The following is a 17,036-nucleotide window of genomic DNA, read 5'->3' as shown; positions in this document are numbered from 1 at the left end:
TAGTTTTCCTAACTTTTATTGAAAAAGACTATCTTGTCCCCGTTGTGTATTCTTGGCACCCCTGTCAAAGATTAGTTGACCACATATCCATGGGTTTATATCTGGGCAATCTATTTTGTTCCATCATCTATGTGTCCATTTTTATGCTAGTACCATACTGTTTTGATTATTATAGCTTTGTATATTTTAAATCAGAAATTTGATGCCTCCAGCTTTGTCTTCTTTCTCAAGATTGCTTTGGCTATTTAGGGTCTTTTGTGATTTCAAATAAATTTTAGGATAGTTTATTTCTATTTTAATGAAAAATTCAATTAAAATTTTGATAGGGATTACACTGAATTTGATGACTTTGGAGAGTATGGGCATTTTAACAATATTAATTCTTCCACCCCAACAATAAGATATCATTCCACTTATTTGTGTCTTTGTCAATTTCTTTTATTGCTGTCTTATAGTTTTCAGTGTACAAGTCTTTCACCTCCTTGATTAAATTTATTTCTAAGTATTTGTATTGTTTTTGATGCTACTGTGAGATTGCTTTCTTTATTTCTATATCACCTCACATCTATATTATGATGGCTATTATAAAAAAGACAAGAAGTGCCCTGGCCAGTTTGGCTCAGCGGTTAGAGCATCAGCCTGCGGTCCTGAGAGACCCGGGTTCGGTTCCCGCTAAGGGCATGTACCTCGGTTGCAGTTTGTCCCCGGCCCTGGTCGGTTGTGCGGGTGGCAGCCACTCGATGTGTTCCTTTCACGTCGATGTTTCTCTCTCTCTCTCTCTGTTCCTCTCTCTCCCTCCCACTCTACCCGAACAAAAAAATGGAAAAATGTTCTCGGGTAAGGATAAAAAAAAAAAAAAAAAAAGACAAGTAGTAACAAATGTTGGCGAAGATTGGAGGAAAAGAAACCCTTATACATTGTTGGTGAGAATGTAAATTGGTACAGCCACTATGGAAAATAGTACAGAGTTACCTCAAAATTAAAAATAGAACTACCATATGATCCAGCAATCCTACTTCTAGGTATATAGTAGAAGGAAATGGAATCAGTACTTCAACGAGATATCTGCACTCCCATGTTCATTACAGTATTATTCATAATAGCCAAGACGTGAAAACAACTTAAGTGTCTGCTGATGAATAAATGGATTGAAACAATGTGAGATAGGGGTGTGTGTGTGTGTGTGTGTGTGTCTCAGATGAATGGCTAAAAAATTGTGAGCTACATACATTTATTCACACACACACACACAATGAAATAGTATTCAGCCATTGCAAGGAAATCCTGCCACATGGATGAACCTGGAGGGCACTATGCTAAGTGAAATAAGACAGACAAATATAAGTATTGTATGATATCACATATACGTTAAATTAAAAAAAAAAAAAAAAGCCCATTTCATAGAACAGAAAGAGAGTAGAATGGTGATTGCGAGGGGCTGGGAGTGGGGGTGAGGGGATAGGATGGGAAGAGAGAGAGATGTTAGTCAAAAGGTATATACTTTCAGTTATAAGATGAATACATTCTGAGGATCTAAAGTACTGCATGGTGACTCCAGTTAATAATAAGATACTGCATACTTGAAATTTGCTGAGAGCACACCTTTATTTATTTATTTATTTTTGGCCATTTTCATTTATTTATTTTTATTTTTTAATTTATCTTTATCGTTGAAAGTATTACAGATGTCCCTCCTCCCCACCCCCCCCCCATTGATCCCTCCTCCTCCCACTCCCATCACTCCCTGGCTTCACCTAACTGTTGTCTGTGTCCACTGGTTATGCATATATGCATATCAGTTCTTTGGTTTATCTCTTCCTTCCCTCTCTCCTTCCCTCTGAGGTTTGTCAGTCAGTTTCCTACTTCCATGTCTCTGGACCTATTTTGTCTGTCAGTTTATTTTGTTCATTAGATTCCACAAATAAATGAGATCATGTGATACCTGTCTTACTCTGACTAGCTTATTTTGCTTAGCATAATACTCTCCAGGTCCTCCATTCTATCTCAAAGGGTAAGAGATCTTTGTTTTTTACCGCTGCATAGTATTCCACTGTGTAAATCCTTCACAGCTTTTTCATCCACTCATCTACTGATGGACACTTGAGCTGTTTCCAGATCTTAGCAATTATAAATAGTGTTGCTATGAACATAGGGGTGCATATATTCTTTCTGACTGGTGTTTCAGGCTTCTTAGGATATATTCCTTGAAGTGGGATCACTGGGTCAAATGGCAGCTCCATTTTTAATTTTTTGAGGAAACCCCATACTGTTTTCCATAGTGGCTGCACCAGTCTGCATTCCCAGCAACAGTGCACTAGGGTTACCTTTTATCCACATCCTCCCCAGCAGTTGTTTGTTGATTTGTTGATGGCAACTTTTCTGGCAGGTATGAGGTGATACCTCATAGTTGTTTTAATTTGCATCTCTCTGATGATTAGCGATGTTGAGCATTTCTTCATATGTCTCTTGGCCATTTGTATGTCCTTGAGAGCAGACCTTAAGTGACCTTTCACCATTTACATGCAGAAGAGTTAATTACATGAGGTGTTGGATTGTTAATTATCTCGATCTTGGCAATCATTTCACAATGTATATGAAATCAACACACTGTACACTTTAAATATATACAATTATATTTGTCAATTATTCTTCAATAAAGCTGGAGATAATGAAAACAACCTAAGGGCTGAGTATAAACTTATGACAGAATTTTGTCAAAGTAAAATTGCTGAATCAATGCTGCAGTAATTGAAAATAACACAACTGACCAAATCACACGTTCGAACATTATTGATATTCCAATGAAATATTCCTGAAAGGGTCATAAATCCAGGTTCCCTAGACAAGCACTGTGATCAACTAGTCATTCATTTTGCAGTGTTTTAAGCATAAATTATTTCTTCTCTTTACTGATCTATCTATCCTCTAATAAAGTGATTCAATGATATACCCTCTTTAATTTAAAAAATTCTCTTCGATTTATTTTCAAATGATGACTTATAGCTATCCTAGAATGTTACTTTTTTTCTCTAGAATTCCAGAGATAAAATGAATATCTCTACCTGGATCTCCTGAAGACACTTCAAACTCTCCCCCTCCTGCCTTTGGCTCTGGTCCTTCTCCCAGTTTTCTAAATGAATGGCATTACCAGTCACCTCTCCCCCAAACTACAAATAGCAGCAGCAACAGCCATTCATTTAACACACTGTGGACCTACCTGATTTGCAGTGAAGCACAGGTAACATGCTACTCTGTGTGGAGTAACTGAGGAGTAACAGGTAAGAGGGGCAACTAGGTACTAGTTGACATAAAGTTAGTTAAGTTTCTGTGTCAGCAAAGGCAAGACAAACCTCAGTGATTTCTTATTCTGTCTGAAGTGTTTGTACCTGTACCATTTTAGTCCAGTAAATAAACTTTGGTATGGAGGAATAAATTCCAGAACTCATGGCCCACACCACTAACAAATAATTAAGAACTAACTGTATGGCACTACTTGGCATTATCCTAAAGAATGCCATATCTTTTAAACATCTGTGTGCAATCTAATAACCACCTGGAAACATCCAGTAACAGCTTTGATAAGATAGCCACTTTTGACATTTTTCTCATCATTACCTTTGTACCATCTGTTCAGATAACACTATATTTTCTTTAACATTTGAAAGTATTAAAATGTGGCCTAAATATTTTTTCTTGTATGTATCAAGTGTTTTACAAAGTAATACTTTTTACCTGCATAAACACATAAACAAAATGGAGAGAGTTTCATATTGTGTCATGATTGTAATTTCAGCCTTTGGACTATGCTATGAATTGAATTGTGTCTCTGTCCCCAATTTTATGCTGAAGCTCTAACCCTCAAATTGACTGTATTTGGAGGTGAGGTCTTTAGGAGGTGATCAAGGTTAAATGAGGTCATAAGGGTGGGTCTCTGATTGTATAGCAAGAGATAAACTCCTCCTTGCCCTGCACATACACCAAAAAGGCCAGTGAGGACAGACAGCTATAGCCAGGGGGAGTCCTCTGTAGGAACCAAATTGGCTGGCACCTCCTTCTGGGACTTCTAGCCTCCAGAACTGTGAAAAAATAAATGTGTGTTGTTTAAGCGGTCTAAGGTATATTGTGTGACAGCCCAAGCTGAGTAAAACAGTCTAAATCAAGTTGTGGGGGGTGCATTCTTGGATTCCTCTCTGGGATGCATTATCAGATAATTATACCAACTGTATTTTGATAGCAGGCTGCTCACTCTGCAGGCTTGCAGTCCAGGCTTATTACCTTTACAGATTGTTAGGATTTCCTCTATGTGTGCAAGTCAGTATCTTATCATGAATCACAAAGCTGAGCATCTGAGAATGTAACATAACTCCTAACTCCATGTGTTAGTATTTGTCAAAAGAAAGTCACTGCAACTAAATGCAATGTGGTACCCTAGACTGGACCCTGGAACAGAAAGGAGACATTAACGGGAAAACTGGTGAAATCCAAATATAGTACAGACTTTAGTTAATAGTAATGTTCTGATGTCAGCTTCTTAGTTATAGAAAATGTACCGTGATAATGTGAAGATGTTAACCATGGGGAAACTGGGTGTGGGACCTCTCTGTACTATTATTGCAACTTCTCTGTAAATCTAAAATTATTCCAAAATAAAAGAGCTTATTAAAAAGAAAGCCACTGTTTTTATTAGTTGATCTCCTAAGTGCCATGCATTTAAATATGGAAGAAGTTTATCTTAATGAATACAGCCAGATCTGTTCAGATAACACTATATATTGGAATTTGAGGTTAAGATTTTATTTGCAAAAAGGCTCATTGTCTAAATACCATTAACCAATACAGTAAAGTGCAGACTCGTCATCAGCAAAATGCAGGGAAAAAAGCAAAGGCTTTGAAGCCAGATAGACTTGAGATCTAATCCTGGGGTCCACTACTTCCTGTACAAATTGGGTAAGCTGGTCTATTTCTCTGAGTCTTGGTTTTCTCATTAGTAAAACAATACTGAAGATGCCCAATAAAGTCATCTCACTGGCCATCCCACAGACTACTGGGCCTTTGGACACCGGGCTCAGCCTTCCCCACCAGGCTTTGACCTGGTGCTCCCCTCCCACACCCGCGTCAGAGCCACGCTGACCTGCTCACTGCACACCCTCTAGCTGCCAGGCCTGCTCACTGCTCTAGCTCTCGTTCCTTTTTTCTGGAACACCTGTAAGGATGTTTTGCATCTGGCCAACTTTTATCCTTTTAGATTCACCTCATCACCATCCCTAAAAGGATTATACAGATTCACCCAGGTGGAGTGTGCACTGTGTTCTGTGTACTCCCCCACCCCACCCCTGCTCTTTCAAAAAGGACTGGAGGCAGTCCTGAATGTCTACCACTTACTCCATCCTTCCTGCTCTTTCATGGTACTTCCGTAACCCTTAACACTCATCCTCATTGCTTCTCTCTGTGCCTCCCCCTCCACCAGACCACACAATCCTGAGGAATGAGGACTAGTTCCAGCTCCCGCTCCTGTCTCTCTGTCCAGCACCCGACACGCAGCAGGCACTTCTGGTTATCAAATGAATAACTGACTTTTGCCCAGGAAATGAGTCACCTCTTTTTCCTGTTTACTGTTTATTGCATCACATAGAAGATTTTATGAACTACATGGCAGACTTCTAAAACATCCTTAAAAATATTTTCATAGGCAGCTAGTACTTTAAGTATAAGATAAACTGTTTTGGCTACTCTCTCCTAAAGACTATGGGCACACTCAGTGGCTGCCCAAGTTATATATAAGCACTGCTTGTTCTGTATTTTACAGAAGACAACATTTTAATATTCACACTGCAATGTGATGCCAAAGACCCTATGTTCTCAGGAAGAAGCCAAACATTAAAACTTTTCAGGTAGTATAATTATATTTAAATTTTAAAGAATATTCCTTTTGCCCTGGCCGGTTTGGCTCAGGGGTTGGAGCGTCGGCCTGCGGTTCAGAGAGACCCAGGTTTGGTTCCTGCTGAGGCACGTATCTTGGTTGCAGTTTGTCCCTGGCCCTGGTTGGGTCGTGCAGGTGGCGGCCACTCGATGTGTCCCTTTCACGTCAATGTTTCTCTCTCCCTCCTACTCTATCTGAACAAAAAATGGAAAAAAAAAAAAAAAAGAATATTCCTTTTAATAAATTTTCACTAGATCTTAGGGCAGAATTCAAATGGGATTCAGAGAAAACAGTCTTTATGTCCACATAGTTTTGTAAATAAATGGTTATTTCTCTGTCTTTGAAAGGAAAATGAATGGACCATAATCACATTTGTGGTTTGGCATGTCGTGGCCTCTCACAAATCGAGCCTGATTTCTGCAGGGTCACTGGGAATATGTTGCATGACACATGGCCCATGTGTCCAGTCCAGAGCACAGCAGGGAGCCCAGGGAGGTGGGACTGGGGAGACAGGCAGCTGCTCCCGAGAAGCTGCTTCTTCACCTACAGTTCTGGCATTTCAGAAAGACCTGCCCGGACAACTGCACAGCAGTCCATACATGCACTCAGTGGCTGCGTGAGGTCTGCCATGGTACCTGGAGACTGAGGCAGGGGCGATGCATGATATGTAACTGGGAAAGAGAAGAAAGGTCTCTCTGGGAGTTGACAAACTGCTGGCTGTCATTAGCATCGTGTGGACGCCTGCAGAGCTGTCCCCAGCAGAGCCCTGCCTTGTCTTCAGTATGGACCACGTGGATAACTCTTTCAAAGTTCTCAAGCTCCCTCACTTTCACTGTCCCAAGCCTACAAACCCACTGCCCATCTCGCAATCTGCCTTTCCTGCTTCTGCCATTCGCAGCTGAGTGGTGACAGAGGAAATCGCTGGGCCGGGCGCAGGTGCACCAGCCTCAGCTCCTACCCAGTGGAGGCCGGCAGTCCTTTCACTCATCTTTGCTTAGTTCCTTCCTCTATGCCCCTCAGATTCTTCAAAAACGTCATTACTCTGCTCAAACCTCCTGCCCAACTGCCTTCTCCCTCATTCTCAGCAGAAAACCTCGACTCTTCTGTACAGAGAAAGTGAGAACGTCAGGCTCACCTGCTCCCAAACATCTTTCCAGCCCTTTCCTTCAGCCAGTTTCTCTAGCCTCCATCCCCTCTAACTTTACCTGAGTGCCTCAGTTCCCTGACATCTCCCAAGTGTTCTCCCTGTCCAAAGCCTGGCCTTCTGTCTGGGCATTTGATCCACCCCTTCCCACCAACACTCTTCTCAATCAGCTACCTGCTCTGCTGGTCTTCAGATCTTTCCTTTAGACCATAAATACAAGGCCAGTCTCCCAGTCTTAAGAACAACAGACAACCCTCCCCTCCCCAATCTAGGTCTCCTCCCTGGGAGCCTTCCCCTTCACTTCTTATGTAAGGTTCTCAAAATAGTTTACGCTTCCTATCTTCATTTTTCACCTTCCTTTCACTTCTCAAGCCAATGTACATTTTTAAATTGCAAAAATGTGTTCATTGCAGAAATTTTAGATAACAAACCAAAACATAAGAATACAAAAATTTTGAGGCCCCATGCCTTAGAATAAACAAAAACGACTATATGTCAGGTAAAATATTACATATTATAGGTGCATATATTTTTGAAAACACAAAACTAGTGAGCACTTTCAGATCTCCCCTGTATCAGTCCTTACTGGCCTCCTATCCTCCGCTGGCTCCCTCAACGTCAGTGCTCCTCGCCCTCTGGGCTTTGCTTTCCATCCTCTCTCTGCACATTCTCCCCAAGAAGCCCCTTCATCCCTGGGTGTGCATGACTACTGATACATGAATCCCATCTATATATGCACCTCTAGCCCTGCCTCTCCTCTCCTGGTAGCTCCAGACCCCTCGATTACACTGCCCTCTGTACACCTTGATTTGGATGTCCCAGGCCCACCTCAAACTTGCATGTAGAAGACAAAGGTCAACATTTTTGTCCCTGTACCTGTTCCTGTGTCTTTATGTTCTTTCTTTGTTAAGAGCAGCCCTGTCCCAGTTAAATAAGTAAACAACAAAAACACTGCACACACAAATACACACGCGCATGCTCATGCACGCGACTCCCACAGACCACAGCCAGGTGTTACCTCTTGATTCCTTCACTCTCCTCTCCCCCTGCTACATCCCTCAGTTCCTAGGTCCTGTAGGGTTTACATTCTAAATCTCTCTCAAGAGAGTTTTTACCTCTCCATCTCCACTGCTCAAGTGTTGGTGCCTTTATCTCTCTCAGGATGTTTTCTAATAGTCTCCTAAACCAATAGCAGAGTTCTAGAGTGGGAATTATTCTGGATCAAAATTCCTTATTAGGCTCCAGATTTCTGTATCTTCTTACTAAACTGCACCCAATTCCACTTATATTAGGACACACTGCCTTACCTTTCTCAATAGTTGATGAGCTATGATTTTTTTTTTATCCTCACCCAAGGACATTTTTCCATTTTTTATTCAGATAGAGTGGGAGGGAGAGAGAGGGAGAGGGAGAGAGGGAGAGATGGAGAGATGGAGAGAGAGAGAGAGAGAGAGAGAGAGAGAGAGAGAGAGAGATCAATGTGAAAGGGACACATCGAGTGGCTGCCACCTGCATGACCAATCAGGACCAGGAACAAACTGCAACCGAGGTACGCGCCCTTAGCGGGACTGAACCAGGGTCTCTCTGGATTGCAAGCCGATGCACTAACCGCTGAGCCAAACTGGCCAGGGCAGGTAATTTGATTTTTTACTTATCCTTCTAATAAGGGAGGGCCCAAATACTTTTAATGGGGCCAAGAAGTCTTTGATAAAGCATGGTCAGTGGCCAAGGGTTCTCCAGGAGAAGCTGGCACAGAGCCTCTGGATCCTACCTCGAAGGAGACAGCAAAAGTAACAGTGGGAAGCTAAGTTCTCCCATTTGCCTAGCCCCACTCTTTGCTGTATGAGACGGATCACGAGATTGGGAGGGAAGGCAATTTGGGGGCAAATGTGAAATACCCTATGCTTAGGATGTCCATTTTGGCCGCAGGCTGAAGATATCTATTGCTCTAGTTCTCCTGGGCTCCAGCTGGACTCCAACACATCAGTAGACTCTCTAAGAGACTGTGGGGGGCACGCAGAGCCTCAAGGGGCCATGACGGAGGGAAAGGGCTCTGGTACAAATAACAATTTTCTTGCCTGTGGCCTCACTATTCTTCAACCACATGATTGCTAAGGTGATGTTCTCTCTTAGTCAAAGGAGATCATGTCACTTCCCTACTTGCCCTCAAAATGAAGTCCCAGCTCTCTCTGTAACTTCATCTCTTGGCAGTCCCTGTAACTTACACCCCAGCAATTCTAAACTATACACTGTTCCTTGAAAAGTTCCATGCTTTTCCTAGCCTGGGCCTGGAAAGCCCTCCATCCACTTTGGTTTATGTAGAGATTTTCTACTTACAATTTGAAACACTGCTCAAAAATCAATAGCTTGACGAAGCCTTTTTGGCTGTTATGGAAGTTCCTGTCCTACCACCAAGCAAGGCAAACACAACTTCTCCCTCCTCTGTAGCACTTGCTCACCAGCGAGCACAGGTAGCCCAGAGTACTGTAACTGTCTGTTACATGCCCAGCTCCTCTGACGTCCCAGGGCAATAGCAGCATCTCTGCCATCTCTATATACCTGGCACCTGGCACACAGCTGGCGCTTGATAAATGCTAACTGGATGGATAGCACTTCAAGCAGCAGAAAAGGAAAGAGGCTTAAAGGGTACTGAGTCTTCTTAAGCATGTTTCAGAGCCAGAATCAAAGTTGGGTCAGGTCAGAGCTTAAAGCTTGTCATGGATAAAAGAGACAATGAGGACAGGACACTGACTTTCTAAGCATTCTGGCCTAGGGCTTAAGAGAGCTGAGAGAAATTGATCATTTAGGTAAATACATCACTGCCCAAGGCCGCTGGGCGGGGGTACCAACAAGACTATAAAATCTTCTATCAGCCCCAGAGAGCAGAAACATCTGCAAAAGCCACAGCGGGCAAGCTGGCCAAGTTCAGCAACGGGTTAGCCAGGACAGCCCTGTGACCAACAGAAAGGGCCACAGAGGGGAAGAATCAACCATCTAGGCAAGGAGGAACAGGAGGGACTAGCAGCGACAAGGGGCTACGGTAGCTCGAGGGGGCCAGCTGTAGCTCGAGGGGGCCAGCTGTCAACAATCCACCCGGGGGCCTAGAGCTGTGTGGGGCTACAGAGGCCTCTTCTGCCCCCCTTGGCTCAGGCCACCGCTGGCTCCCAAACCTCCCTCACACCCTTAGTGCCCATTGGCTATCTGAGCCTGGGAACTTGGTGAGTTTTCTCCTTTTCTTTGAGGACTTCGAATTTTAACAATGAGGTTCACTCAGCTAGCTCCCCACTCGCACGCGCAAAAAACTTAAAGGACAGAGATAATTCACTTGCCAGCCAACATCTGTTTAAAGAGTTTTCTTTTTCACATCAACACTTCCATGAATTCCGAATTTGATCAACTCTGTGCTACACAGTTTGACATTAACAAAACATCAACATTCTGACAACCTGCTGGGGTCAGAAAGGAACATCTTAAAACTCTTTGGACTTCACATTAAGACAGGCTTCCAATTCCAATCTTTGATCTCTATTATAAAGCAGTACCAATAAAATATCGTAGAGATTTATGGGCGAACTTTCACTTGAGCTGTTTCACACCTAAAATAACACGAGTGCTTGGGCCAACAGGCAGAAATTTTCGGTTTAGGTTTCAACTGTTTAGGTTTTCTTTTACTTTTAAAACTCAATTCACTTATTTAAAAAAATTACCTTACATTTTACAATTACATTGTATTTCCCTCTTAGAGAAGACAGTTGGGAGACATTAACTGGGTAGATGTCATGTCCTTCTGAGAAGGACAGGCCTAAGTTAGGGGTACACAGTTCCTATCCTAACTTATCTATCTTTTGTCAAAAAAGATGTTTTTTCAAGGAATTTAAATGGACAATCTTTAACTATATCTTTCCTCCGGAGTACACCCTAGTGCTAACAAAAGTAACCAAACACTTTTTCTGTGAATAAGGTCCCCACAGAAAGAATTCCATTTATAAAGCAGTGGACAGTACTTGGCCCCGGCCCTGCGGCACTGCATGCTGTCCTCAACTATGGGAGAATTCCCTGGGTCCTGCTTAGACTGCGATTCTGACATCAGTCACTTGCAGGTCAGTAGCACTGAATAAATGGAATCAGTGCCACATTCCCTCCAGGTGGGAAAACAACTGGCACCCCGTCCCCACCACACATTCCCTCCCCCATCTGATGAAGCTGGGGCAATGATTCTGCCAAATGAGCGAGCACAGGATTTGCAGGAGGAGAGCAGTTCGTCCAGCTTTTAAGAAGACCTTTACAGGCGAAGTAAAGTGAAAACAGCAGAAAAGTTCCTGGACACAGTCCTTTAAGAAACAAAAATGAGTAGGAAGAAAGGTCAGAGCCATGGTTCCAAGGATTCCGGAGGCACAGCTGCTGCTGTCCAAGGTTGTGGGCCGGCGCCACTCGCTCCTGCCAGGCTGGGGGCAGTGCCGGCGGGCGGCAGGAGCCCACAACCACTCAGAGGCATGAGGGCCCTTCCTCCACCCAGCTCCCCCTTTCAGAGATTAGGAGCCGAATCCCAAGTAGAATTCTAGAACTGTGACAATCATGAAACCAAAGTAAAGAGAACAGAAAAGAAAACAAACTTGGTTATTTAACCCAATTTTATTTTGTCATTTCTGGTTATAGAAGGAGAATGAAGCAGCTAAGTAAGAGAAAGACACCTGCTTAGAAGAAGAACCTCTCATTGTGACTAAATCTCTAAATATTTGAATCTGAGGAGCAGACTTCAGCTTTTATACATGGGGAGAACATTTCTCATTTATTCACTTTATATGATCTTTAAAGAGATTGCCACTTCTGTTTCTCTTACCATGATAACATGGTAGTTTTGGAGCGCTGGCTGGTTTGGCTCTGCAGTAGAGCATCAGCCCACGGACCAAAGAGTTGCGGGTTCGAGTGCAGTCATCTCTGGTTGCAGTTCGTCTCTGGCCCTGGTCAGGGTCGTACAGAAAGGAGGCAACCAGTTAACGTGTCTCTCTCACATAGATGTTTCTCTCTCTCTCCTTCTCCCTCCCACTCTACCTGAAGATAAATAGAAAAACATCCTTGGGTGAGGATTTTTTTTAAAAAGTGATTTTAGGAGTTTCATCTCTCTTCCTTAAGAGGCCCTGCATTTCCAGGCAGGGCATATGACTGAGAAGTCTCCAACCTGAGGTTGTAGTAAACGTAGTCCACGCATTGCTAGCACATGGCCGGGGCACTCAAAGGTCAAATGGCGTTGTTTATTGGACCTGGCACAGCATTGCCAACTAGGGCCAAGGGTGCAGGTGTCCCAATCCTGAGCCCTGGAGCACAGCTGCAGGAAGTCTTGGGTCTGCGGGAACGAATGGGAACTTTCCATGATGGCCGATGAAGCTACAGACGTCCTGGCAGAGGTGGGCTCCACAGCAAAGATGGGGAGGCTAAGAAACCCAGACACAGTTGACGTCTCTATTTGTAGAAAGCCTTGGTTTCAGACTTGAAAAGGAAGTACAGTCGACCCTCAGTATCCATGGGAGACTGGTTTCAGGACCCCCCCAGCAGATACTAAAACCCAAGGATGCTCAAGTCCCTTATATAAAATGGTGTATATAGTATTTGCATATAACCTACATACATCCTTTAACTCATCTCTAGATTACTTATAATTCCTAATACAATGTAAATGCTATGTAAATAGGTGCTATTTACATGTATTATTTAGGGAATAACAAGGGAAAAAAGTTTGTACATGTTGAGTACAGACACAACCATCACAGGACCAACTATATAGTACATGTTAGCAACAACCTAACTGTTTTTCCCCGAATGCTTTTGATCTGTAGTTGGCCGGATCCAAGAATAGAGAACCAGTGGATACAGGGTTGACTGTATACTATACTAGTTGGATGGTCTTACAAGCCTTGGGCCCCAGGCCAATTATGCATTTGGGGTATGGGCACAGTTCCTCCGTCTCTGTATCTGAATACCTCGGCAGATGGCACATCCTGGGCAATGGTGTGATGGGGAGGGGAAGGTGTGGATGTGGTGCTACAGGGCCATCCAGGAGGACTGACATGAAGTAGTCAGTGACCATTTTCAGCCCAGGAGAACACAGGCTCCTATAGAAATCCACTACCACAGTCAGCAATGCCAGGATACTCATCCTTCCCTATGGCCAGGGACCAGGCATGTGGTTGGGTTCCTAGGACCCTAGGGGTGAGGTATTCAATGAAAGGGCCAGTCCATTCTGGGAAGCAGCAGGAGGGAGAGGTTCAGGTGGCCAGGAGCACACATTTCTCAAGCCCTTGGTTTGAAGGAGTGAGTGATAGTGAAGAGAGCTCAGCGATAACTAAGAGAAGGAATGCTGTCCTACAGACGTGTCTCAATGCTTGTGCCAAGATGTTCAGAAAGGTCGGGGGCTTTCTAGGGCCTCTTCAGAACCCCTATGTGAGTGGTTTTCTCAAACCTATAGCTCAGCACTCATCTAAACACTTCTATCTGGGGTAGACAGCACAATGAATTTCCCCCGAAGTTAGAGAGGCGGTAGCCAAAAGCACAGTGGCCTACCAGGATATGCTCCTTCGAGGGCGGTGCTGAGAGCCTGCTTTTTTCCTTCTGCCAGACATGTGGGTACACAGGTATGCTGGCAGGGGCACTGCCAATCAGATTAGACAGTGGAGGGAGATTGGGCCTCTATATCTTCTCCCTAGATGATGACATTTGGAAGTTCCCAGAATAGCACAGATTTGGCATCTGGGCTGGTTTCTTGGCCCTGAGAGATGGGGCTAGGTAAAAGGTTCCCAATTCCCACGTACATGTGAGTGGGTGGTTGGTAGGGATATACCTCTCACCTTAGTGCATTCAAAGAATAAACAGGAGAAGTCATGTCCTGAGGGCATGGGAGGAGGGAACGTTCAAGCTAGTATAGGTGCCAATTCAAAACTGGACCACAGGGTTTAAGGAGGCAAAGTAGGAAGTGCAAGTCACAATATAGCCAGAAACATAAGATGACCCAAATAAGCAGGTGAACAGAGTGTCAAAAGGAGGAGAAAGAGCCCTGGCCAGTTTGGCTCAGCAGTTAGTGTTGGCCCATGGACCAAAGAGTTGCAGGTTTGATTCCAGTCAAGGGCATGTACCTCAGTTGTGGTTCAATCCCCAGGCCTGGTTGGGGTCATGTGGGAGGCAACCAATCGATGTGTCTCTCTCACATTGATATTTCTCTCTCTCTTCCTCCCTCCCACTCTATCTGAAAATCAATGGAAAAATATCCTTGGGTGAGGATTAAAAAAAAAAGAAGAGAAAGAAAACTGGAAGAATCCATGAGCTCCCGTGAGGGGGTAGAAATTACTCATCACTGTCCCCAGGGCCTAGGGCAATGCCTGGCAGACACGAGTGCCCACGGAGTACTTGCTGAAGGAGGTCTAGAGACTCAGTGCCTCACCAGGAGTGGCAGAGTCAGGACAAGGAGGAAAAGCCCAGCCCTGCATTGGCTCCCTTCGCTTTTCCCTCTGAGATTCCAGGTTATCTAGTAAAGGGCAGATCAGGAGCAGATGAGCACTACCCTTTAGAATAGGGGTCAAAATTTTTTCTTTTTGAAATTTTTGCATTTATCTTCAGATAGAGTGGGAGGGAGAGAGAGGCAGGAAGAGAGAGAGAGAAACCTTGATGTGTCTACATTGACTGGTTGCCACCCACACAACCCCAACCGGGTATGGGGACAAACTGCAAATGAGGTACATGCCCTTAGCAGAAACCGAACCCGGGACTCTCTGGTCCATGGGCCAACGCTCTAACTGCTGAGCCAAACTGACCAGGGCCAAAATTTTTTCTTAAAAGGCCAGTAGCAAACCTTCATTCCATTCTCCTATAGTATGACCATTCCATAGATAATACATACGTGAATGGGCATGGTTGTGTCACAATAAACCTGGTAAAACCTGGCTGCTGTGGGCAAAGCGTGCTGCGCGCTGCTTTGAAACGAGTCTGCAGGCAGTTGTTCCCTCACTTCCTGCTGAGGCTGACTACTCGTCTGAGTTACTTACGTGGCAGGGCCAGTATGCAGGCCGGAGACGAGCACTGTGTCTGGCCTTGGATCTCTTCAATTTGGTTCCTCTTGAACAGATAAGACCTATCAGGAAAACATGCAATAACCGAGGGCAAGCATTTTCCCAGGGACCTTATTAGATGTGAGAAAAGATGTTCAGATAAGGTTGCTATTCCTCAGGAATTCTTTTTGTTTAAGAAACTGGACACGAATTTTTACCTTCTGAACCAAGTAGACACTTGTAGCTCTCTGAGCAGCCACTTGATCCAATTCAGAGCCATCAGGAACAAAGTAGCTGACATCAGCGATGTGAACCCCCACTTCATAGGTGTTGCCTGTAAAGACACAAGCAGGTCCATTGGCCTGGTCTGGAAGGCAACCGTGACCCCTCCCAGGACTTGCCCCAAGAACGCATGTCACTTGCAGAGGCCACAGGCGGCCCTTTCTAGTCTCCCAGGGCAATCCACCTACCCCTGTGACTCCACTGTTGTCACTTGATGAGATCTTTATCATGAACAAACAACATAAACCATTTTCAGAAAATGTTTCCCATCTCTAAATGTGTTTTTTAATTGATTTTTTTTTTTGGTTAGAGAGAGAGAGGAAGGGAGAGAGAGATAGAAGCATCGATGTGAGAGAGATACATGGATCAGCTGCCTCCTGCACACCCCCTGCTGGGGATCGAGCCCACAACCCAAGCATGTGCCCTGACCAGGAATCGATCCGGGACCACTCAATCCACTGAGCCACACTGGCTGGGCAATGTTTCCCATTTCTAAAGGCTTCTTATCTTTGAGGAAATGTCAGTAGACCTGAATAAGAAGACTCACTTTGGATGATGAACAAATCCTTTCAGGTCACTAGATGCAAGATGACCCCAAAATTCTGCAGACTGTGCCCCTGAAAGCTCTGCCGGCCTGTCCCTCTGGCCACAGCCTGTATTCAGCCCCACAGCTGGGCTTCCTCCCTTGATTCAGGCCCCTCTTACCCAACCTTCCACACTGTTGCTAGTCATCTTTGTAACCACGGATCTAGTGACGCCACTCCCTGGCCTGCTCCTCATGTCCTTGAGTGGTCTCACCCCGACCTACCACACCAGCCTTGAAGACCTCACCCTCCACATGCTCTGTACACAGCTGTCATGGGAAACCTCTTTCCATTCCCAGAACGTATCTTGCCTCATCCCACTCAGATGCTGGCTTGGCTCATGCATTTTTACCCTTGGGATAATATCAACAGGACCTGCCTGTGAAAATCTTTCTTACCTTATAGGGGCCAACTGAAGAGAATCCCAGAAGAAGAGATTCTCTGCCTTGTTTCCTGCACCTGCACTGCTAAAGCACCTAATCCACAACTGAGGATGCTCACCATGGCCTTTTTTTCAGAGGTCTCGTCACTACCAGATATCATAGCATCTGCACTGGGTGACTCCAGTGTCTGTCTCTCTCCCTATAGTGTAAGCTCCAGAAAGGCAGGGCCTTGGTGTGTCAATTTCACTGTTGTAGGCCCGGTGCCTTGAGTAATGCCTGACACATAGTAAGCACTCAATAATACCATCTGAGTGTATAAATCAATCATTGGTTTGCCTGTTGCCTTTTCCCCTCTAGCAAAAGACCCTGCTTGTTTTCCCTTTTAGAACTGCCCTTTCCCTTATTGGTGGAGCTGTTTTTCAACGGGCTCTGTCTTCCCTATCACTTCCACCAAAGATGGTCAGATGATTTGGGCCAATGGAATTGCACCTAAAGCTGGGCTGGGGGCCAGTGAGGTTATAATTAAGATTTACTCTTGAACATCCTATAAATCATATTTCAAATATATAATATGTAATTATACACACACATACACACTTCCATATATATATATACACACACACACACACATATATATATATATATATGTATGAAAATGCAGAAAATGAACAGAATATAAAAAAGAGT

General features: G+C 44.2%; 1 protein-coding gene across 9 annotated transcripts in view; it reads right to left on the bottom strand.

Annotated features, from left to right (window-relative positions):
* Positions 1-17,036, bottom strand: part of DIS3L2 (DIS3 like 3'-5' exoribonuclease 2) — a 340,082-nt gene that overhangs the window by 95,063 nt on the left and 227,983 nt on the right. For 7 of the 9 annotated variants that reach the window (XM_036253315.1, XM_036253314.1, XM_036253318.1 and 4 more), the window contains exon 11: positions 15,319-15,434. In XM_036253315.1, the coding sequence (XP_036109208.1) occupies positions 15,319-15,434 (116 nt within the window). Of the gene's footprint in view, positions 1-15,097; positions 15,184-15,318; positions 15,435-17,036 lie in introns of those variants that run through there. The other 2 variants (XR_004958585.1, XR_004958587.1) reach the window with 2 other exon arrangements.

The sequence above is a fragment of the Molossus molossus genome, unplaced genomic scaffold, assembly GCF_014108415.1.
Source record: "Molossus molossus isolate mMolMol1 unplaced genomic scaffold, mMolMol1.p scaffold_m16_p_11, whole genome shotgun sequence".
In the NCBI taxonomy this organism is placed as follows: Eukaryota; Metazoa; Chordata; class Mammalia; order Chiroptera; family Molossidae; genus Molossus; species Molossus molossus.
This window is presented reverse-complemented; position numbering and strand designations above follow the sequence as displayed.